At 44.7% G+C, this 24,464-nt stretch overlaps 1 protein-coding gene across 2 annotated transcripts in view; it reads right to left on the bottom strand.

Moving 5' to 3' along the window:
• Positions 1-15,733: 15,733 nt before the first annotated feature.
• map3k7 (mitogen-activated protein kinase kinase kinase 7) overlaps positions 15,734-24,464 on the bottom strand; it is a 174,304-nt gene continuing 165,573 nt past the window's right edge. The window contains exon 17 of one of the 2 annotated variants that reach the window (XM_038799585.1): positions 15,734-18,886. In XM_038799585.1, coding sequence (XP_038655513.1) covers positions 18,706-18,886 — 181 coding nt within the window. In that variant the 3' untranslated portion in view covers positions 15,734-18,705. The remainder of the gene's footprint in view (positions 18,887-24,464) is intronic. The other variant, XM_038799586.1, reaches the window with a different exon arrangement.

The following is a 24,464-nucleotide window of genomic DNA, read 5'->3' as shown; positions in this document are numbered from 1 at the left end:
CTGCATTTCTGTAGATTTCCCCACAAGTAACTCTTTCCACTCTACCGTGACCAGATACTGCCTTATTTTACTACAATACGCTCTCCCTCAGTCCAAAACTCCTTTTTGCAACTTTTTATTTATTTGTCCATAAACTTAAATTGTAATAATATACCAGACTGGTAAGACTACTTCCCAGGGTTGTGAAGGAGATTGTGCAGGCATCGGTGGTGATCTTTCAGGAATCACTGGAGACAGGGATGTTCCCAAAGGATTGAAGAATGGCTAATATAATACCCCTGTTTAAGAAGGAAGGGAGTCAGAAGACAGGAAATTACAGGCCGGTTAGCCTGACTTCTGTTGTTGGTAAGATTTTAGAGTTTATTATTAAGGATGATTGTGGAGTATTTAGAAGTGCATAACAAAATAGGACTGAGTCAGCACAGATTCGTCAAGGGGAGGTCATGCTTGACAAATTTGTTAGAATTCTTTGAGGAGGTAATGAAGAAGTTAGATAAAGGAGAACCAATGGACGTGATTAATTTGGATTTCCAGATGGCCTTTGACAAGGTGCCGTACAGGAGGCTGCTAAATAAGATAAGAGCTTATGGTGATAGTGGAAAGGTACTGGCATGGATAGAGGACCGGCAGAAGGCAGAGAGTGGGGATAAAGGCATCTTATTCAGGATGGCAGCCAGTGGTGTTCCACAGGAGTCAATGTTGGGACCATATCTATTCACAATATATATTAATGATCTGGAAGAAGGGACTGAGGGAATTGTTGCTAAGTTTGCAAATGATAAATGGGGTCTGACCAGAGCCTCACACAGCCTCAACAATGTCGAGAGGACTAGCATACAAGAGCAGGGATGTACTGTTGAGGCTGTGTGAGGCTCTGGTCAGACCCCATTTGGAGTATTGTGAGCAGTTTTGGGCCCCATATCGAAGGTAGAATGTGCTGGACTTGGGACAGGGTCCATAGGATGTTCACAAAAATGATCTCCGGAATGAAGGACTTGTCATATGAGAGCGGTTGTTGACTCTGGGTCTGTACTCAATGGAGTTTAGAAGGATGAGGGTGGATCCTATTGAAACATACAGGATACTGAGAGGCCTAGATAGAATGAACATGGAGAGAATGTTTCCACTAGTAGGAGAAACTAGAACCAGAGGCCACAGACACAGATCCTTTAAAACTGAGATGAGGATGTATTTCTTCAGACAGAGGGTGGTGAATCTGTGGAACTCTTTGCCGCAGAAGGCTGTGGAGGGAAAATCATTGAGTGTCTTTAAGACAGAGATAGATAGGTTCTTGATTAATAAGGGGATCAGGGGTTATGGGGAGAATACATGAGAATGGGGATGAGAAAAATATCAGCCATGATTTAATGGTGGAGCAGACACAATGGGCCGAATGGCCTAATTCTGCTGCTATGCTCCTATATGTTATGGTCGCGATCACTGAAATGCTGCCTCACCAAAACATCAACCACCTGTCTGGCTTTATTCCCCAGAATTAGGTCCAGCCCTGCACTATCCCTTGTTGGACCCTCGAGCTAAGTAGTTTTCCTGTATTTTTTAAAATTCATTTACGGGATGTGGGCATCACTGGTTAGGCCAGCATTTATTGTCCCTCCCTACTTGCCCATCAGAAGATGGTGGTGGTTAACCATTGCAGTCCTTTAGCTGTAGGTTCAACCACTGTGCTATTCAGGAGGGAGTTCCAGGATTTTGTCCCAGCGACAGCGAAGGAACAGCGATATATTTCCAAGTCAGGGTGGTGAGCGACTTGGAGGTGTAGCCATCTAAAATGGCCACCTTCAAAGGACCATGGGAATTTTGGTCAACTTGGACACAGACAAGTACACAGCCTCTGTGTATTGTGCAAAGAAGCCAGACCTGACCAAAATTTGCAACCATTAAAAGTTAATCACCATTACCCTTAGGACAATAGAGTTTGAATCAAGGAGTTACAGCAGTAGCAGAATAACCGGCGCCACTTCCCCTTATTTGGAAAGGCCTACGTGGGCAGCATGGTAGCACAGTGGATAGCATTGTGGCTTCACAGCACCAGGGTCCCAGGTTCGATTCCCCGCTGGGTCACTGTCTGTGCGGAGTTTGCACGTTCTCCCCATGTCTGCGTGGGTTTCCTCCGGGTGCTCCGGTTTCCTCCCACAGTCCAAAGACAGTGCAAGTTAGGTGGATTGACCATGCTAAATTGCCCTTAGTGTCCAAAATGTTTAAGAGGGGTTATTGGGTTATGGGGATAGGGTGGAAGTGAGGGCTTAAGTGTGTCAGTGAGCCAAATGGCCTCCTTCTGCACTGTATGTTCTATATACGTGCCTCGAACAATGATAGCTGGGACCCGCCCAGCCACCGAGGTATCCGCCCCTAATTGGTCAGGATAAATGAGGGTGATCGAAACCCTATCGATCCATTGGAGTTAGAGATAGGACTGCCCACAGGGCGCGAAAGAGAAGAAGACCTGCGCACTAGGAATCGGCCTCTTTTGGACCAGCCTGCGTGCGACCAATTGCAAGCATATCAACCAGCCAAGTCCAAGGACCCGCGATCGCTACCTGAAAGACAAGCCCAGCCAAGATGAACCTGAAGACTTCCAACCGACCCACATGGACACAGATAAAAGCCTTATCTCCCGCACAGAGCCGGTCACCCCAAAGTTAAGTAAAGGTCATCTTAGTTATTAGCTTTAGTTTAATGTGTAGCCGTGTGAATCATTGCATATAAAATAATATGTTTGTTAATAAGCTGTCTCTGAACTAATACACTAGTTGTGTGGTCATTCGGTCAATATAAGAAACAACTTGTGGTTCACATAGAAATAAAGTCAACAGAGGGGAACCTCCAGGTGGTGGGGTTCCCAAGTATCTGCTGCTCTTGCTCTTCTATTTGGTAGTGGTCATGGGTTTGGAAAGTGCTGTTAAAGGAACCATGATGAGTTACTGCAGTGCATCTTGTAGATGGTACACCTGGGTTTAAATGTTTGTGGAAGGAGGAGCAATGACGCGGGCTGCTTTGTCCTGAATGATGTTGAGCTTTTGGAGTGTTATTGGAGCTGCACTCATCCAACCAAGTGGAGAGTATTCCATTACACTCCTGACTTGTGCCTTGTAGATGGTTGCCAGGCTTTGGGGGTCAGGAGGCAAGTTACTCACCGTAAGATTCCTAGCCTTTGACCTGCCCGGTGGCCACAGTATTAATGTGGCTAGTCCAGTTCAGTATTTAATCAATGGTAACCCCCAGGATGTTGATTGTGGGGGATTCAGCGATGGTACTGCCATTGAATGTCAAGGGGCAGTGGTTAGATCCTTTCTTGTAGGAGATGGTCATTGCCTAACATTTGCGTGGCATGAATGTAACTTGCCACTTGTCAGCCCAAGCCTGGATATTGTCCACGTCTTGCTGCATTTGAACACTGACTGCTTCATTATCTGAGCAATCGCAAATGGTGCTGAATATTATGCAGTCGTCTGGAATCATCACAACTTCTGACCTTATGATGGCAGGGAGGTCATTGATGAAGCAGCTGAAGATTGTTGGGCCTCGGACACTACCCTGAGGAACCTTTGCAGTGATGTCCTGGAGCTAAGATCTTTGACCTCCAATCGCCACAAACATCTTCCTTTGTGCCAGGTATGACCCCAACTAGCAGAGAATTTTTCCCCTGAACCTCCATTGACTCCAGTTTTGCTAGGGATCCTTGATGCCATACTTGGTCAAAAGCTGTCTTGATGTCAAGAGCAGTGACTCTCATCTCACTTCTGGCATTCAGCGCTTTTGTCCATGTTTGAATCAAGACTGTAATGAGGTCAGGAGCTGAGTGACCCTGGTGGAACCCAGACTGAGCATCCGTGAGCTGATTATTGCTGAGTAAGAGCCATTTGATAGCACTGTTGATGACTCCTTCCATCACTTTGCTGATGATGGATAGTAGACTGATAGGATGGTAATTGGCTGGGTTGCATTTGTCCTGTTTCTTTTATACATTTTAAGAACTCCACCTAAGTTCTTAACACAATGACTATCCCAGTTAATGTCAGGAAAGTTGAAATCACCTAATATAATTACCCTATTATTGTTTTTACACACCTCTGCGAATTGCACATATATTTGCTCCTCAATTTCCCGCTATCTGCAGGTGTATAATAAACACCTAGTAATGTGATTACCCCTTTTTTATTCCTAAAAACTCTACCCAGAAAGCTTCATTGATGCCCAGTCCAATATATCATCGCTCCTTACTGCAGTGACTAACTCCTTATGAATACAATATCACCTCCTCTTCTACCCCCTCCTCTGACTCACCTGAAGATTGTATGTCCCGGGATGTTGAGCTGCCAATCCTGCCCCTCCCTCAACCATGTCTCCGTGATGGCCACTAATCACAATTCGACTTGTCAATCCTCACCTGTAACTCATCTGTTTTACCTGTAATATTCCTGGCATAAAAGTATAGGGTATCCAGCCTCGTCCTCCTCCCTTTAAACTTACTACCGCTGTGTTCCCTCTGACTTGATTGCTTTTCTGTATTATGCTGTGTCCGTATTCTCTCAACAGTCTGTGTCCCCTCACCCTGCCAAATTCGTTTAAACTCCTCCCAACAGCACAAATTAACCTGCCAGCAAGGATATTAGTCCCTCTCTGGTTCAGATGTAGACCATCCCACTTATACAGGTCCCACCTTCCCCAGATACAGTCCCAGTGGTCTAGGAATCCCAAACCCTCCCTCCTGCACCAACTCTTAAGCCACGCATTCATCTGTGCTATTCTCCTACTTCTGTAATCGCTAGCACGTGGTACTGTGAGTAATCCAGAGATTACAATCCAAGAGGTCCTGTTTTCAGTCTAATTAACTCCCTGAATTCTTGATGCAAGACCTCATCCGTCTTTTTACTTATGTCATTGGTACCAACATGTGCCATGACCTCTGCCTTATCACCCTTCAGATTAAAGTTTAAAAAAATCATTCCAATGTTTTTAAATTCAGGTCTTCCATCACCAAATGGAATACAAATAGTTGATGGAACTTATTCAAATTCAACACCATGACATAATTGCAAACCTCAATTATAGTTCCTCAGATTTATTTGACCCACCACTTGCGAAGAGTAGAATGAGTCAACAAAAAGGCACTAAATGAACAATACAGACCAAGGTTAAAACACCAATGCAGTTTAATCTACCGCATTTAACCTTCATAAACTTACTGTCCGTCACAAAAAAGGTTAAGTGGCATTTAAATAATAACCAGATTTAAAATACAGAGCAATGCATTAAATAATAGGAAGAGAGCTGAAATCAATTAGGTCCAGGTTTTTATGCCTAACCTACACATGCTCCCTATTAAGAGATTATTTTAGTCTCTCTGAATTCTCTCCTTTACCTTGGGAAGATGGTAGTCGTTCAGCCTGTCGATATCTCAACAGACTCCAACAGCCTAATGCTTTGTGTAAACAGGAAGCATTATTGGGTGTCCTGGGAAGTTATTTCTTCGTGAACAATTTTGCTGGCACTCAAAATATTACCTTATAAGTTGTAAAGTGAGATACAAATATTCATGTCATGCTACCCAGGATTTACATTGTTAATTGGTACTTGCCCGACCACTGAATGTTAATTTGCATCCAAGAGGCCATTTCAGGATAGGAATAGATGTGGAAATATCGCAACACCTGGAGTGAAACAGAATTAATGCTGAGCAGATAATGTCTGTGCATTGCGACATCAAAGTAATGCAACAGCACTAATGTCCATAACTAGTTCAATGCAGCTGGTGAATCAGACAATCTGATAGCAGAAGACAAATTGCACAAACTATTTGGTGTGCACAATGATCTGTTATTTGGAGGTTAGATCTATGCTCAGAAATTCCTGAAAGTAGAACTGAATATCTGGAATACACAGTAAACCATCGAGGCTATAACAAATATATGGAATCAACTATTTGTTATCTACAGGTTTATAATTTTCCAAGTAACTATGAAATGGTCTCTCAGCAATTAGCTATTTGGTTTCCTCTCAAATCGCTACATCGGAGCTGTAGTTGCTGATTAATTTTGAGCCTGCTAATAAAGCAATAAAAGTCTTTGGCCCCATTATTGAGTTTCTTCATGCCTAATTGAATGTATTAGAGATTGCTTTTCAGAACAATATGTTGTGGAACCAACCAGGGAAGCAGGTACTCTCGATGTGGTATTGTGTAATGAGGAGGGATAAATTGATGACCTTGTAGTTAGGGATCCTCTCGGAAATAGTGACCATAGTATGATAGAATTCAAAATTCAATTTGGGGCGAGAAAGTGGGGTCCTACAGTAGCGTTCTGGAATTAAACAAAGGTAATTACAAAGGTATGAGGACAAATTTGGCCTGAGTAGAGTGGGCAGGAAGGTAGGACAGCTGATGAGCAGTGGCTGTTATTTAAGGAGATACTCAATTCCTCACAAAATACATCCCAGAGAGGAAGAAAGATAGGTAAAAAAACATCCATGGCTCAGCAAACAGTTAAGGACAATATAAAGTCATAAACTAAGGTGCGTCATGTTGCAAAGACCAGTGGCAGACTGGAAGATTGGGAAACTTTCAAACATAAGCAAAGGGTTATTAAAAAAATAATAAAAAGAGCTAGGATAAATTACAAAAGGTAGCATAAAATATCAAAAAGGATAGCAAAAGCTCCATACTGAAGATCAGTTAATAGTGGGGAACACAGAAATGATGGAGATGCTAAATCAATACTTTGCCTCAGTTTTCACAGTGGAGGACACTAGTACCATCCCTATAGAATGGGTAATCCAGAGGTAATAGACAGGGTGGAACTTAAAACAATCAGCATCAATAGGGAAACGGTACTCAACAAACTATTGGGATTGAAGGCAGACAAGGCCCAAGGGCCTGATAGCCTACATCTTAGTGTTAAATGAAGTGGCAGCGGAGATGGGGGATCCATTGGTTACATTCCAAAGATTTCAGTGGATTTGAAAAATGCTAATGTAATGCCCTTATTCAAAAAGGGAGGGAAGCAGATTATAGGAAATTACAGACCAGTTAGTTTAGCATTTTTTGGGAAATTGTTAGAATCCGTTATTAAGGAAGTAATATTAGTACATTAAGAAAGTCAAAGTGCTATCCATCAGAGTCAGCAGGGTAAATCATATTTGACTAATTTGCTAAGAGTTCTTTGAAGATGTAACAAGTATAGTGGATAATGGGAATCCTGTAGATGTGGTATATCTGGACTTCCGGAAGGCGTATGATAATGTGCTGCACAGAAGGTTAATACACAAGGTGAGATCACATGGGGTTAGAGGTAATATACTAGCTTGGAGAGAAGACTGGTTGATGGACAGAAAGCCAGAGAGTCAGGATAAATGGATCACTTTTTGGATGGCAAGATGACTAGTGGGGTGCCACGGGGTTCGGTCTTTGGGCCCCAACTGTTTACAATATGAAAGACTTGGATACAGGGATAGAAGGTTCCATCGCCAAATTTGCAGATGACACTAAAATAAGTGAGACAGTAAGTTTCAATGAGAAAATAAGAACTTTACAAATGGATATAGATAGGCGAGGTGAGTGGGCCAAATATGTGGCATATGGAATTGAAAGTGTATAAGTGCAAGGTCATTCATTTTGATCGGAAAAATGGAAAGGCAACTTATTCTCTAAATGGGGAGAGACTTTGGGGTGCTCTCATGCAGAGGGATCTGGGTGTCCTTGTGCATGAGTCATAGAAAACTAGCATGCAGGTGCAGCAGGTAATAAAGAAAGCAAATGGAATGTTGGCATTTATAGCAAAATAAATAGAGTATCAAGGAAAGGAAGTGTTGATACAATTATACAAGGCATTGGTGGGATCACACCTGGAGTATTGTGCACAGTTCTTGGCCCCTTATTTGGGGAAAGGTGTAGTTGAATTGGAGGCAGTTCAGAGGAGGCTCACTAGGTTGATTCCAGAGATGGAGAGATTGAGCAGTTTAGGATTATACTCTCTAGATTTGAGAAGAATGAGGGGAGATCAAATTGAGGTATACAAGATATGGATAGAGTAGACATGGAGTGGATTTTTCCTCTTGTGGGACAATTTTGAATGAGAGGACATAGTCACAGGATAAGGGGTAGCAAATTTAAAACAGAGATGAGGAGAAACTACTTCCTCCAAAGGGTTGGAATCTCACTAGGAGGAGGATGCTGGGACAGTGAGTAAATTTGAGGAGTTAGACCGAATTTTATTTAATAATAGGGTTGAAGGGTTTACGGAGAACAAGCAGGTCAGTGGAGTTAAGGCCATGATGAGATCAGCCATGATCGTATTGAACGGTTGGGCAGGCTTGAGAGGCTAAATTGCCTATTTCCAGTTCTTAGGTTCTGTCTAATTCCACCTTCCAGCTCTTGGTGTGTAACCCTGCAGGTAACAGTACCTCAAGCACAAATCTGGTGTTGATTAATAAGGGGATTTCTTGATTGATAAGGGGATCACAGTTATTGGGAGAGGACAGGAGAATGGAGATGTGGAATATAGCAGCTATAATCGAATGGTGGAGCAGACTTGATGAGCTAAATGGTCTAATTCTGCTCCTATATCTTATGGTCCAAGTCGAATAATTATTATATCCTTGACTATTTGATGATTTCAACTTCAATTCTTGAAATTAATCAACATCCCTGATCTCAATATGTTGTCTGATCTCAGATGAAACCTTCAGATCACTTTCAAGAAGGTGGGTTACCTCTTTTGTGCCAAAACATTAATTCATTCCCCATAACCATCAAGTTTCTTGCCCAAGTTAGTTCAAAGTGTGAACTGCACTCATAACTGGAGAGCCTCTTCTAACACCACACTCACATTCCTGGATCGAATGAATAAAAACTCTGATAAAAAATAACTTTCACATCCAGCCTACAACCTCAATTGGAACTTCTTTTGGAACTTTTTTGTCATTATCTTACATCAATGCTTCGTTGAAATTCAAACTGATAACAGGCTCTTCTTTCCCAGTGCTTCAATACTTTACCTTACTTTCCTTCTTCCAGGTTCTTTCAAACTTTTAACATTTGATTTGATTTATTATTGCCACATGTATTAGTATAGTGAAAAGTATTGTTTCTTGCATGCTGTACAAACAATGCATTACCGTACATAGGAAAGGAAGGAGACTGCAGAATATAATGTCACAGTTCTAGCAAGGTGTAAAGAAAAGATCAACTTAATACGAGTAGGTCCATTCAAAAGTCTGATGGCAGTAGGGAAGAATGTTTTTGAGTTGGTTGGTACATGACCTCAAACTTTGGTATTTTTGACCATGAAGTCGGCCATGATCCAAAACAAGAGACAAAGCTAGCAGCAATGCATGCCTCAGAATGTTCAGTTCCTCTGCCCCAATAAGACCAGATCTGACATTATACACACATACATATGAAACCAGTGAAGAGGGGAGGAAATAGATCTTGCTTTTTATTAAATTCATTTGAATACACCCACTCATGAGTGTTCTGTTCTATTATGGTAACTAAATGCCTAGAAATTTGACTGCTCTGTGCCTGGTTTGTGATGCAAAATGGCCTCAAGCCACCAATATGGCAGGAGGTTAAAACTCATTATTTACTGCATTGGCCAAAGCTAAAAGTTTGTTGTGCAGTACCAGCATTAAACAAATATTAGGCTCTCTTTTTGTTTAGTTAATGGGCTTAGCTTTGTCACACAAGGGGTTTGGGTCTGGAATGCACTGCTGAGTGTGTGCTGGAGGCAGGTTCTATTGAAGCATGCATTAGATGACCACTTGAATATAAACAATGTGCAGGGTTATGGGAAAAGGCAGAGGAATGGCACTAAGCCATAATGATCATTCAGACAGCTGGTGCACACGATGAGCTGAATGGCCTCTTTCTGCACCATAACACTTCTGTGAATCCTTGTTTGAGACACTAACTGAAAGATAGCTGAATGCACTCAAGCAGTCCTTTATAGGTACTGCTGCAAGCTGCCACCAAAAAGATAACTTTAAAAAATATACTTATCTGAAAATGAAGCAGGAGCGCTCCTCTCAAGCCTATTTTCAAAGTACAGAGGTCATTGCCATCCATTGATAACCGGCCTCCCCAACACCTTTCCAAATGCTGCCCTGATTACGTCTCCTGATGGACATGCAATTCTGCTTCCAATCAATAAACCCTTCCTCACATACTGGTTGACAATTTCACCATCAGCAATTACAAAATGAACGGTAGGACGCGAGGAAGTACATAGGGACCTTGGGGTGCATGCCCAAAGATCCCTGGACATGAATTGGTATTAGGGCAGCACGGTAGCATTGTGGATAGCACAAACGCTTCACAGCTCCAGCATCCCAGGTTCGATTGAGGCTTGGGTCACTGTCTGTGCGGAGTCTGCACATCCTCCCCGTGTGTGCGTGGGTTTCCTCCGGGTGCTCCGGTTTCCTCCCACAGTCCAAAGATGTGTAGGTTAGGTGGATTGGCCATGATAAATTGCCCTTAGTGTTCAAAATTGCCCTTAGTGTTGGGTGGGGATACTGGGTTATGGGGGTAGGGTGGAGGTGCTGACCGTGGGAAGGGTGCTCTTTCCAAGAGCCAGTGCAGACTCGATGGGCCGAATGGCCTCCTTCTGCACTGTAAATTCTATGATAATTCTATGATAATTGCACATCACAAGCAAGCTGCTTATTGTGCTCTGCAGCTCAAAGGAATGGATGACAGAGGCCTCCCTATACAGTGGCCATGATCCCTCCATTGCACACAAATGTGGGCATGCCCAAAATAAACAATATACTTCAAGTAGCAAAAGAAATGCCAGGAGTAAGATTTTAATCGAGTTTGGTAAGTATGCTGTGAAAGCTTTTGAGGCGGGAGACTGATCAAGAAGAGCCCATGAGATCCAGGGCAATTTGGCATATTGGATCCAAAATTGGCTTAGTGGCAGGAAGCAGAGGGTGACGGTTGTTTTCGTGTCTGGAAGCCCGTGCCCAGTGGTGTACCACAGGCATCAGTGCTGGGTCCCCTGCGGTTTGCAGTGTGATCTAAATGTGAATGAGGAATGTTTTTCAGTGATTTTACAGATGACACAAAAATTGGTGGTGTGGAAAATAGTGAGGAGGAAATCCTTAGTTTACAGGATATAGAAGGGCAGAATAGTGGCAAATAGAATTTAACCCTGAAAAGTGTGAGGAGATGCATTTTGGGTGGACTAACAAGGCAAGGGAATACAAAATGAACGGTAGGACGTGGGGAAGTACATATGGTCAGAGGTACCTTGGGTGCATGCCCAAAGATCCCTGAAGGCAGTGAAGTTGTGGTAGTGTTGCTGGACTAGTAATCCAGGGTGATGATCTGGGGACCCGGGTTTGAATCCCACCACGGCAGGTGGTGGAATCTAAGTGTAATAAAATATCTGGAATTAAAAGTCTAATGATAACCATGAAACAATGTCAATTGTTGTAAAAACCCATCTGGTATTTCAGGGAAGGAATTCTGCCATCCTTACCTGGTCTAACCTACATGTGACTAGAGACCTACAGCAATGTGGTCAACTCTTAAGTGCCCTCTGAAATGGCCTCACAAGCCACTCAGTTGTTTTCAAACATGAGGAAATAAGGAGGAATGAAATCGACCCAGGCGCTGGAAACGACAATGGCAAACCCAGACCTGTCGACCCTGCAAAGTCCTCCTTACTACTATCTGGAGGCTCGAGCCAAAATTGGGAGAGCTGTCTCACAGACTAGTCAAGCAACAGCCTGACAGAGTCATATCCAGGAACGGTGATAGTGGCGCCTGCAGCATTGTCTGTAAGGTATGTCCTTTCTCACTGGCGGGGCAGATCCAGCAGAATTGGCGGCATAGTGGTGTACAGTTGGGAGGGAGTTGCCCTCCGAGTCCTCAACATACACTCTGGACCCCATGAAGTCTCATGGCTTAAAGTTAAACATGGGCAAGGTAACCTCCTGTTGATTACCACATTCCAGTCACGATCAGCTGATGAATTAGTACTCCTGCATGTTGAACACCACTTGGAGGAAGCACTGAGGGTGGTAATATGCTCTGGGTGGGGACTTTAATGTCCATCACCAAGAGTGGCTCGGTAGTACCACCACAGACCGAGCTGGCCGGGTCCTAGAGGACACAGCTGCTAGACTGGGACTGCAGCAGGTAGTGAGGGAAGAGGGAAAAATATACTTGGCCTCATCCTTATCAACCAAAGGTGAAGTGAGAGTGACTGCCCTTGACTTCAAGGCAGCATTTGACCAAGTATTACATCAAGGAACCTGAGCAAAGCTGGAGTCAATGGAAATCAGGGGGAAAGCCCTCCGTTGGCTGGAGTCATACCTGGCACAAAGGAAGATGGTTGTGGTGGTTGGAGGTCAATCATCTCCGCTTCAGGACAATACTGCAGGTGTTCCTCAGGCCGAACCATCTTCAGTTGCTTCATCAATGCCCTCCCTTCCATCATAAGATCACAAGTGGGGATGTTCACAGTTGACTGCACAATGTCCAGCACCATTCGTGACTCCTCAGATAATGAAGAAGTCCATGTCCAAATGCAGCAGGACCTGGACAACATCAAGGCTTAAGCTGACAAGTGGCAAGTTACATGTTCGCCACACAAGTGCCAGGCAATGACCATCTCCCACAAGAGAGGATCTAACCATCACCCCATGACATTCAATGGCATTAACATCTCGAAATCGCCCACAATCAACAACCTGAGGGTTACCATTGATCAGAAACTGAACTGGACTAGCCACATTGGCTACCAGGGCAGGTCAAAGGCTAGGAATCCTGTGGCAAATAACTCACCTCTTACACCCCCCCCCCCACCCCAAAAGCCTGTTCACCATAGAATCAGAGACCATTATAGTGCAGAAGGAGGCCATTTAGCCTGCACTGACTCTATGAAAGAGTGCCTTAACCGGTTCACACCCTATCCCTGCAACCCACACATCTCTGGACACAAGGGCAATTTAGCATGGCCAATCCACCTAACCTGGACATCTTTGGACTGTGCAAAGAAATTGAAGCACCCAGAAAAAACTCACTCAGACACTGGGAGAATGTGCAAACTCCACATAGACAGTCACTTAAGGCTAGAATTGAATCCGGGTCCCTGGCGCTATGAGGCAGCAGTGCTAGCCACTGTGCCACCATCGACAAGCACAAGTCAGAAGTATAATGGAACTCTCCACTTGCCTGGATGAATACAGCACTAACAACACTCAAGAAGGTCAACACCATCAAGGACAAAGCAGCCTGCTTGATTGCCTCCCAGTGTCTCCGTGGGATTCCTCTGGGTGCTTAATTGGCCTTGGTGTCTTGGGAGGTGCAGATTGGGTGGCTGGCCATAATGAATGTGAGGTTGCAGGAATAGGACAGGATCCTAGTGGGCTGATCATTTGGAGGATCATGTAGGGATTCTATGTTGAGAGCAGAGAGGTTATGATGGAGCTATATAAAATGCTGGTCGCAGTTAGAGTGCTGTGTGCTGTTCTGTTCGCCACATTATAGGAAAGATGCGATTGCACTAGAAAGGGTGCAGAAGAGTTTAATCAGGATGTTGCCTGGACTGGAGTGTTTATGTTTCGGCTATGAAGAGAGGCTGAATAGACTGGGGTTGTTTTCCTTCGAGCAGAGAAGGCTGTGGGGGGACCCGAGGGACATAGATAGGGTCAATAGAAAGAAACCATTCCTCTTAGTTGAGGGGTCAATAACCAGTGGGCAGAGATTTGAAGTAAGTAGCAGGTGATTTAGAGGTGGTTTGAGGAAAAATCATTCCCCAAGAAAGTGGTGGGAATTTGGAACTCACTTCTTGAAACATTGGTAAAGACGGGAAGCCTCACAACATTTAAGAAGCATTTAGCTCAGCACTTGAAACACTATAGCATACAAGGCTATGGACCCAGTGCTGGAAAATGGGATTATAATAGATTGACGTTTGATGCCGGTGCAGACACAATAGGCCGAAGGGTCTTTTACTATGTTGTAAAACTCTGACTTAATGAATGTGTTAAGGTTTACGTGTGCCTGTTGCACCTAGGTACAATCAAGGTGAACAGAAATGAAGTTCTGCAAGAGGTTCTGAGCACTTTACCTTAGGAAGGATATATTGGTCTTGGAGGGAGTGCAACGGAGATCGGCCAAAATGGTAATGTAACACTTGGAGTCGTGCTATGAGCTGAAATCACACAAACTAACATTGAATTCCCTGAATATATAAGATACCGGAATGAACTGAATGAAAATTTCAAGATATTAAGGGGAACAGATGGTGAGTCTATGATTAGTGGGCATAATCTAATTAAACTCAGTCCCAGGTTCGGTTCCCGGCTGGGTCACTGTCTGTGCGGAGTCTGCACATCCTCCCCGTGTGTGCGTGGGTTTTCTCCGGGTGCTCCGGTTTCCTCCCACAGTCCAAAGATGTGCGGGTTAGGTGGATTTGCCATGCTAAATTGCCCGTAGTGTCCTTAAAAGTAAGGTTGGGGGGGGGTTGTTGGGTTACGGGTATAGGATGGATATGTGGGGTTGAGTAGGGTGATCATTGCTTGGCACAACATCGAGGGCCGAAGGGCCTGTTCTGTGCTGTTCTATGTTCTATATTCTAAACTCAGATTTTATAGGAGTGAAAGTATGAAGTACTTGTCCATATTAGAAGCTTTGAATTATCTTCAACTGGCAACAAGACTGGAATAGTTGTTAGCTTTACATCTGAGATTGATATGTTTTGCAAACCAAAGATATTAAGACTTATGGACTTTGACTGCAGATTAGCAATGATCTTAGTGAAGTCAAATTGTGTTCCTATGTTCCTTTGGACGCATCTTGAACCTTTAATTTTTAAAAATAAATTTAGTGTATCCAATTAATTTTTTTCCAATTAAGGGGAAATTTAGCATGGCCAGTCCACCTACTCTGCACATCTTTGGGTTGTGGGGGTGAAACCCACGCAAACACGGGGAGAATGTGCAAACTCCACACAGACAATGACCCAGAGCCGGGATCGAACCCGGCGCCGTGAGGCAATGGGGTTAACCCACTGCGCCACCGTGCTGCCCTCTTGAACCTTTAATTATGTAGAATTTTTACATTCAGGAATGTCAGCAATGCCAACAATTTGCCATCTTTTCCTCCCATGTGGTGTACTAAAAGTTGTTTGAAAAAAATCATTCAAAATATAAGGTGTATAAATTATACAGCAACATATGCATCTGCTGGGGTAAAATCTTAAAGTTAGCTCCCTCACCTCTCCACAGAATTGAGCTATGTAACTTGGCAATTTGTGTAAGCTCTGCAAGCCATTTGCAAACCACAGCAAGGTATTTCTCTTTTATTTGATTTCTGCAAATCTATTCAAGCAAATATGGGAGACTTATTTTGTAATTGGAGATTGCTTTTTAAAGAGGCCTTTAATTAATCTGATATGCAAAACTTCAAACTTTTGCATAATGTAGGGTCATAGTGACCGAGACAAGTAAAATATTGGGCATAATTCATATTCTCCTCCTCTAAATTGGCTAACAAATATTAGCTCACTTACATTATTTTAAGCAAAGATTTTGAGTCTTCCCCTGGCTTTGAAATGAAACAAAAATTTTAATTAACTACTGGACCCTTCCTTAGAAGTTGCAGCCCAACACATGAAGCTGTAGTTAGAGCATAGCTGTAAAAATAGTTCATCCTTAATTAAATCTAAGGTACACCAGCACATCTCTTAATTTACAATATTTCATTATGTAAGTGAAAAACTTCTAAACTTTATTGTTCTTTGTAAATGCTACTGCAATCCTCCAAGGGTTCACCTTTCAGTTTCAATAACAGCAAACACGTTTCAAAAAACACAGGCCTCATAACCAAGTACAAACACAGTCCATTTTTCAAACAATGCTGTTTTCTGATGAAGTACCGCAACCTATCCCTTCCCTTGTACCAATCTTATTTTTAACTTTTCTGATGGCACAAATTCATGCTGACATACATTTGGACAGCTTCCGCCAATTCCCGGGTAACTTGCATATTGCCATTCTTCATGCTAGAGCTTAGGCGGTGAGTATCCGTGGGCAATTCAAACGTGGGGATGATATCACAGCTGAGTTGAATCTCATTCTCACCTGATGTCAGGACACAGTCACTTTCCAGCATCGGCACCAGGAATGAGATGCCTTCCCCTTGCCGGAGGTTAAGGAAAACAACTATCATATCCCCAATGCAACCTTGACTGAGATTAGCAAACTCAATACAGGCCATGGATCGTATACGGAAATTACCTGGTCTGTATGGCATGATACTGTCAGGAGCATTTATCTGCAGGTGAAGTGCATTTAAATTAATAAGGTGACCAAAGTGTGTCCACAAGAGATGGCCAGACAGGTAGAAGGATATACGAGAAACAAAATTAATAATTTCTAAAGGCACTGGGGAAGGAGCCTATCCAGCAATTAAAAAGCATGCTAAAATGTACAAATTAACATGGGATTGGTTGACCTTCTAAATTCTAACATGCCTGCAGAAGTAGCCTGATAATAAGCAGACTACATTGAATTTTTATTGAGGTATTTCAACTATGGCATACACCTCCGAGAGTCAGTAGCCCCTATTAATTGACCAATGTACACTAGAACACAACCCATCCCGACCCTTCAAAAAAATTAGACCTACAAAATACTATTCAAAATAAGTCATTCTTTCAAATAAATATATGTATATACAGTTGTTGCTTTACAGAATCTGAACGTTTATCATATAAAATCTGCAAAGACTCATTTCTTGCATTAATGAAAATAGAAAGCGAACTATAGAAATAGAAAGAACCACAGAATATTTGTTTGTTCACAGCATATTGGAATAAACTGAATAAGAAAACTAATCCTAATATTGTGATGCAGACATGCTCCTGCAGTCCTTGAAAGGGTCTAAATTCTTACAGTTTTAAGGAAACTGTTGAACATGACAACTGATCATCACTGTTCGACTATCCTTTTACTGGAGAGAAAACAGAATATTTGTTTTTAAAAATGAGGAGCTTTCTTTTGACCCAAACAAGTAAAACAAGTTGCTCAACAGAGTTCTTATGCAATTGTTTTAATCCAGCTTATATACATCCTTCAAAAAGGATACCATCTCTAACAAAAATACTTGTTTTGACATCATGGGTGTAACTTCCACAATTCTAATGACCTACCTTTCGCCAAAGAGGAGTGAGAGAGTGCACGTGCTTGGCTGAGCATCAGAACATAATGTTCAGCCTGGCACTAAATTTATCAAAGCAACCAACATTTCATTTATGTCACATTATCAAATCCTTTATGGAACCTTCGCCGATGCTAATTTAGAGAATGTAAACAATTACAGTACTGTTAACTCCACCTGGCCCAGCTGCATTTCTCATAAGCCCATCCATGCTCCATGCTAAGAAAAGAAATAAAGTGCAATTTTTCCAACTTGTTATTGTCAAACAGGGCATACCTTCAAACTTGATTTTGGAAGAATATCTGCGCTAAAATCCTAAGGGGCATTTGTCATATTGTGGTAGCCAAATCAACATTAAAAATACATTTTCAAAAAACTTATTCAATGGAAATTACAATGACGTTTCAACAAATTTGTCATGGACAAATCTGCAATTTTATCCTGCAGAAAAACTGTAGAATTGATTTTTTTCTGGACTCAATAGTTACACAAGGGTTATTCTGTGATCCAGTCTTCCAGAAAACATCACAAGAAAAAAAAAGGTCACATACCCATGATTTCTTGAGATGAGTGTATTGAGAGTACTGTTCCCTGCATATGCCAGATCATCCCATGTTTCATGGATGTTATTTATTAATTCAGAATCAGCTTTCTAGTATAACTGCCATGAGTTTATATATAAGTACTTAATATCTAAAACTTCAAGACAGTGCAACACATATTAATCATATCAAAGAGTCACTGACGTGGTACCACTGTGAAGACAGCTGTCAAGCTAACCGCTGTACTTTTTATAAAAACTTCTGGGATTAAAAAAAAGTCTCTTATTGCAGGATAAGCAGCTTGTGCAAGAAGAGTATGGAATAACTATGCTCAATGCACTACATTTGCTTTCACATTACAGTGACCTCAGAGTAATACTGCTGGATGCTACTCACAACTTTCCAAAATATGCAGCACATAGTTTTTTTATTAGCATTGAGCTCTGGGCAACAACCTTTACAGCAGGTCTGACCCAATTAAAGAAAAGAATAGTTAATGCATGGTGACCAAAGGAAAATACTGCTAGCCTCCAAGGCACAAGTTAACAGTCAGCATTATGAGCAATTTAGTCCATAACAGATAAAAGTGATCAGTGGGGCCCGACTCTCTGTTTTGGTTTAGATCTTCCCTTCCCTCCTTGTAACATCTTAACTGTATTGTAGTTTCATACAAATAATTTATTGCCACAACTTTATCTGAAACATCTCTCAGATCTATTGGTGATTGAACTAAAATATGCATGGAATGAAATTAAATACTAACCTATTTTTAAAAAAAATCAACGAAAATCAAAGTTTGTCAGATGTACAGGCTGCATGGAGACATACAGAAATCCACTTACAGAACACAACAGAGGCCCAAACACTGAATTAAGTTATCCATAACGGGTCATCGTTCGATAAGATCAGTCTTTGCGTGAATAAGCAATAGTCTCGGGTCATGTAGCACAGAAATGATGGCCCATGCTTTCCACTGCCTCATGATGTGCCCTGCCGCTTTTGCTGCTGGGCTCTTATGTATTCTAGTTGTTTCTTACATTGTTGATAGTAAGTGGATAAACTCTTGTTTTCTTCCAAAAGCTTCTTGTGTTCTTGAACTAGCCGGGAGGTATTCTGTTGGTCTTTTTCATCCTGGTCCAGTTCTGCTATTAGTTCTTGCCTAAAGATACAGAGGGAGAAAAACAATTTTGAAAACAGTTACTGAATTTCACATCTTTTAATTGAGCTGATGGTACTATTGTGCTATAAAAAAATGTTTCTGAATCAGTCATTGGTTCAGAAGAGATTTAATGGATGACACTAAAGCTGAGGGACTTCAGTTATGTGGATATCCCAGAGAATCAGGGTTTGCTCTCCTTGGAGTACAAAAGAAGTCAGCATACAGGTACAGCAAATAATTAAGGAGGCAAATGGAAGGTGGACGTTGTGTTTTTGCAGGAGATGCACCTGAAATTGGAAGATTAGGCGAGGCTGAAGAAGGGATGGGCGGGGCAGGTGTTCCACTCGGGGTTGGACATGAAGGCGAGGGGCATGGCGGTGCTGTTCAATAAGTAAGGGATTTTTGAGTTGGGTAGCATTGTAGCCTATTGGGGATGGGGGGGTAAAAGGTCATCTGAAGGTCAGTGGGAAGCTGGGGGGCCGGTGGTCCTGGTGAATGTTTATTCCCCAAATTGGGACAGTGTGGACTTTATGAGGCGGGTGTTAGAGAAGATACAGGACCTGGACATGCACAGGCTGATAATGGGGGATGGACTGGTTAAGACTTAGGTTGTCGAAGGTGCTGGTGGTGGCTAGGGAGCTGAGGAATCGTATGGGGGGTAGGAGTGGGGCAGACCGTGGAGGTTTGGGAGGCTGAGGGAGAAGGAGTTCTCGTACTTCTCACATGGTGCACCAGGTGTACTCCAGAATCAATTTAATTGTGATGGACAATGCACTGCTGGCAGGGGTGGCCAATTCAGAGTATTGTAGCAATCATGATTTCTGACCACACGCCGGGAGGATTTGCGCGTCACATGTGGGAGGTCCAACGGCCATAGTGGAGGTTGGATGTGGGGTTGTTGGGTTGTTCGAGAGAGTGAGGGCCACATTCGAGGGGATGTTGAGTGGAATGTCACGGGGGAGGTCCTGGCCTCCGCGCTGTGAGAGGCACTTAAGGCAGTAGTTAGGGCAAACTTATTTTGATCCGGGCGCATAGGGAGACGGTGGAATGGGAGGAGGGAGCAAAGCTACTGGATGAGATTTTGAGGATGGATCAAAGGTACTTGGGGCCAAATGAGGGGTTGTTAAAGTAGAGACAGAGGCTCCAGATGGAGTTTGGGTTAGTATCCACGGGGAAGGCAATAGAGCAATTGCGGTGGGCTAGAGAGGCAGCGTAAGTGTATGGGGAAAGAGAGAGTAGGATGCTAGGCCATCAGCTGAGGAAGCAGGCAGCGGCAACGGAGATTGGTAGGGTGAGGGATGAAAGGGGCAATGTGGCAGCAGACCTAGAGGGGGTAAATGGGTATTTGAGGCCACCTACAGAAGGCTGCATGAGTTGGAGCCTGGAGGAGTTGGAGTTCCTTCGGGTGGAGGAGGAGAGGATGCAGGGATTGGGGGTCCCAATCAGGCGGAGGGAGGTGATGGGTGGCATTGGTGCGATGCAGGTAGGGAAGGCCGTGGGACCGGACCGGCTTCAAGAGGAGTTTTAAAAGAAGTTTGATGTGGAGTTGGGGCCCCTGTTAGTGAGGATGTACAATGAGGCGAAGGGTGGGGGGGGGGGGGGGGGGGGGGAAGAGAGCTCCCCCATTGACATTGTCGTTGGCACCCATTTCTCTGATTTTGGAGAGATAAGGATCTGGAGCAGTGTGGGTCATACCACCTGATACAATTGGTTAATGTCGATGCAAAGTTTGTTTTTAATAAACATTTCATTGAGGTATTTCTTTGGCATTGTAACAGCAACAAGACAAACAATGTACATAAGAAGGAAAATATTAACATAGTGCAAATACCACCTCCCTCTCCCACAGGTCCCACCATTACTTACCCCCCTAATCTACGCTTGCCTAAATCCTCCCCGCCCCCCACTTCTGCTGACGATTAATTCTCTGTGAAGAAGTCGATGAATGGTTGCCACCCTAACAATAACCCTCTCATGGCGCACTTAATTTTCTCCAGACAGAAGAAGCCAGCCATGTCGAATAGCCAGGTCTCGGATTTCGGGGGCTTAGAGTCCCTCCATGCTAGTAATATCTACCTCCGGGCTACCAGGGAAGCAAAGGCCAGAACATCTGCCTCTTTCTCCTACTGGATTCATGATCCAGCGACACCCTGAAAATCGCCACCTCTGGACTCAATGCCACCCTTGTATTTAATATCTTGGATGTGACGTCAGCAAACCCCTGCCAAAATCCCCTCAGCCTTGGACATGCCCAGAACATGTGGACATGGCTCGCTGCACCCCCCCCCCCCCCGCACATTTCACACACCTGTCCTCCACCCCAAAGGATCGGCTCATCCGGGCCACTGTCATGTGAGCCTGGTGAACGACCTTAAATTGAATCAGGCTGAGCCTGGCACATGTTGTGGTCACGTTGACCCTACTCAATGCTTCCACCCAAAGCCCCTCCTCCATCTCTTCCCCCCAGCTCCACCTCCCACTTCCACTTCAGCCACCTCCATACGCACCCATGCTGACCCCCCCACCCCCCACCACCTCCTCACCATGGCTATATTAGCCGCGCAGTAATAATTGCTGAAATTCTGCAGTGCCAGCCCACCAGCCCCCTGACTTCGCTCGACCATTGCCCTCTTCACTCGCGGGGACTTGCCCGCCCACCACACAGAGTCCGCAAAAACTATATTAACCCGCTTAAGAAAGGACTGCGGGATGAAGATGGGGAGACATTGGAAAACGAATAAGAATCTCGGGAGGACCGTCATTTTTATCGTTTGAACTCTGCCTGCCAGAGACAAAGGGAGTGCATCCCATCTCCGGAAATCCTCCTTCATCTGATCCACCAACCGGGCCAAGTTCAATTTATGTAGCCTGTCCCAGTCCCTCGCCACTTGGATACCTCGGTACCTGAAACTGTCCCCCACCACTCTGAACGGCAGTTCCCCCAGTCGCCTCTCCTGACCTCTCGCCTGGACCACAAACATCTTGCTCTTCCCCATATTAAGCTTATACCCCGAAAACCGACCAAATTCCCCTAAAATTCCCATAATTACTTCCATCCCCTCCTTTGGATTTGAAACATACAAAAGCAAGTCATCCACATACAGCGAGACTCTGTGCTAGACCCTCCCGGACCAGCCTCTTGAGGCTCTCAGAGCAATTGCCAGCAGCTCTATTGCCAGTGGAACAGCAGTGGGGAGAGGGGGCATCCCTGTCTAGTCCCCCGGTGCAGTCTAAAATAGTCCGAAGTCGTCCTGTTCGTCCCAGCAACCTAACCCAGTCAATAAAGCTCCTCCCAAATCTGAACCGCTCCAGCACCTGCCATAAATAATTCCACTCAACCCGGTCAAAAGCTTTCTCTGCATCCATCGTGACCACTACTCCACCTCCCGACTCTCGGGGGGCATCCTGATCATGTTTAACAGCCTTCTTACATTGGCCACCAGCTGCCTGCCCTCAACGAACCCCGTCTGATCCTTCACAATAATGCCCAGTACACAGTCCTCAAAGGACAAAAATTTTGGCCAGTAGTTTGGCATTTACGTTCAACAGGGAAATCGGCCTGCAAGACTCACAAAGTTCCGGGACCTTGTCCAGTTCCAGGATAAGTGAAATTGTGGCCTGTGACACCGTCTGGGGCAGAACCCCTCTTTCTCTAGCCTCGTTAAACACCTTCAACAGCACTCAATATTCCGGAGAACTTAAGGACTCAGCTGGGTATCCGTCAGGTCCCGGGGCCTTACCCGATTGCATAGCCTCCAAACCCTCCACTATCAATTCCAACCCGATCGGGGCCCCCAGCCCTTCTACCAAGCTCTCCATCCACCTTCGGGAACGTCAGCCCCTCCAGAAGTGCCTCATCCCCTCCGGCCCCGCAGGGGGTTCCAACCTAAACGACCTGCTAAAAGTCCCGGAAGGCCTTACTCTCCCCTGCAGAGTCCCCAACTAAGTTCACATCCCCGTCAATAACTTTCCCTATTTCTCTAGCTGCCTCCCTCTTTCTGAACTGCTGTGCAATCATCCTGCTGGCCTTCTCACCATGCTCATTTATCGCCCCCTTCATCGTTCTGAGCTGCTCCACTGCCCTCCCTGTGGTTAACAAGCCAAACTCTGCCTGTAGCCTCCAGCGTTCCCGTAAAAGCTTCTGGAGCCTCCGCATACCTCCTGTCGAATTGTAGAATCTCTTTCACCAGTCAGTTCGTCTCTGCCCTATCCGTCCTGTCCCTGTGAGCCTGGATTGAAATCAGCTCTCCTCTCACCACTGCCTTCAGCGCTTCCCAGACCACCGCTGCTGAGACCTCCCCCGTATCATTCACCTGCAGGTTGTTCAATATACAATTCCTCAGCCTCTTGCACACCGCATCGTCCACCAATAGCCCTACATCCAACCTCCATTGTGGGCGCTGCTTGCTATCCATACTAACCTACTGATCAACCCAGTGCGGAGCATGGTCCGAGATTGTAATCGCTGAGTGCCCGTGACCACCACCACTGCCAGTAGGGCCCTACCCAAGACAAAGAATCGATCCGAGAGTACACCTTATGTACATGGAAGTAAAAAGAAAACTCCTTCGCCCTTGGCTGCCTAAATCTCCATTGATCCAGACACAGCCCCCCCGCCCCCCCCCCCCCCCCCCCATCTGCTCCATGAACCCTTTCAGTTCCTTTGCCATTGCTGGCACCCTGCCTGTTCTCGAGCATGACCGATCCAGGCCGGGATCAATAACTGTATTAAAGTCCCCTCCCATGATCAGCTTGTGCGAGCCCAGGTCTGGAATCTTCCCGAGGACCCTCTTTGTTAATTCCCCGTCACCCCAATTTTGCGCATATATATTAACCAGCACTACCTTCATCCCCTGCACCTTCCCACTAACCATAACATATCGATCTCCAACATCCGAAACTATTCTACCCACCTCAAATGTCACCTGCAAATTCATCAAGATCACAAACCCTCTAGTCTTTGTGTCCAGCCCTGAGTGGAAAACCTGACTAATCCAACCTTTCCTCAACCTGACCTGGTTCACTACTCTAAGGTGTGTCTCCTGTAGGATTACCAAGTCCGCCTTCAGTCCCCTCAGGTGCGCGAACACCCGTGCCCTCTTTACCGTCGAACATTCCAGGTGATCAGCCTAGTTGGGGGGCACTTTGCCCCCCCCCTCTGCCGATCAGCCATCCCTTTTTTTTGGGCCCTCCTCCAGCCCCTGCGCCGCACCTCCTCTGTCCCGCCCCACGGCGGAACCCACTCCCGACCTCCTCACTGTCCCTCCACCGAAGTCCCTCCCTCGTCAGCAGAACTGATCCCCCCCCCCCCCCCCCCCCCCCCGGCAACAGTCAATGCAAAGTTGTTGGCGAAGGTGTTAGGATCGCAGATAGACGATTATGTGCCAGGTGGTGATGGGGAGGTCCAGAAGATTTGTGAAGGGGCGGCAGTTGTTCACAAATGCGCGGAGGCTGCTGAATGTTATTACAATCCCCTTGGAGGGGCAGGAAGTGGAAGTAGTAGTGGCAATGGATGCGGAGAAGGCTTTTGTTCGGGTGGAGTGGCGTATTTTTTGGAAGTGCTGGATTGGTTTGAGTT

The sequence above is a fragment of the Scyliorhinus canicula genome, chromosome 6 (assembly GCF_902713615.1).
Source record: "Scyliorhinus canicula chromosome 6, sScyCan1.1, whole genome shotgun sequence".
NCBI classification, from domain to species: Eukaryota; Metazoa; Chordata; class Chondrichthyes; order Carcharhiniformes; family Scyliorhinidae; genus Scyliorhinus; species Scyliorhinus canicula.
The sequence above is the reverse complement of the archived record's forward strand: the minus strand, read 5'-3'. Positions and strand labels throughout refer to the sequence as shown.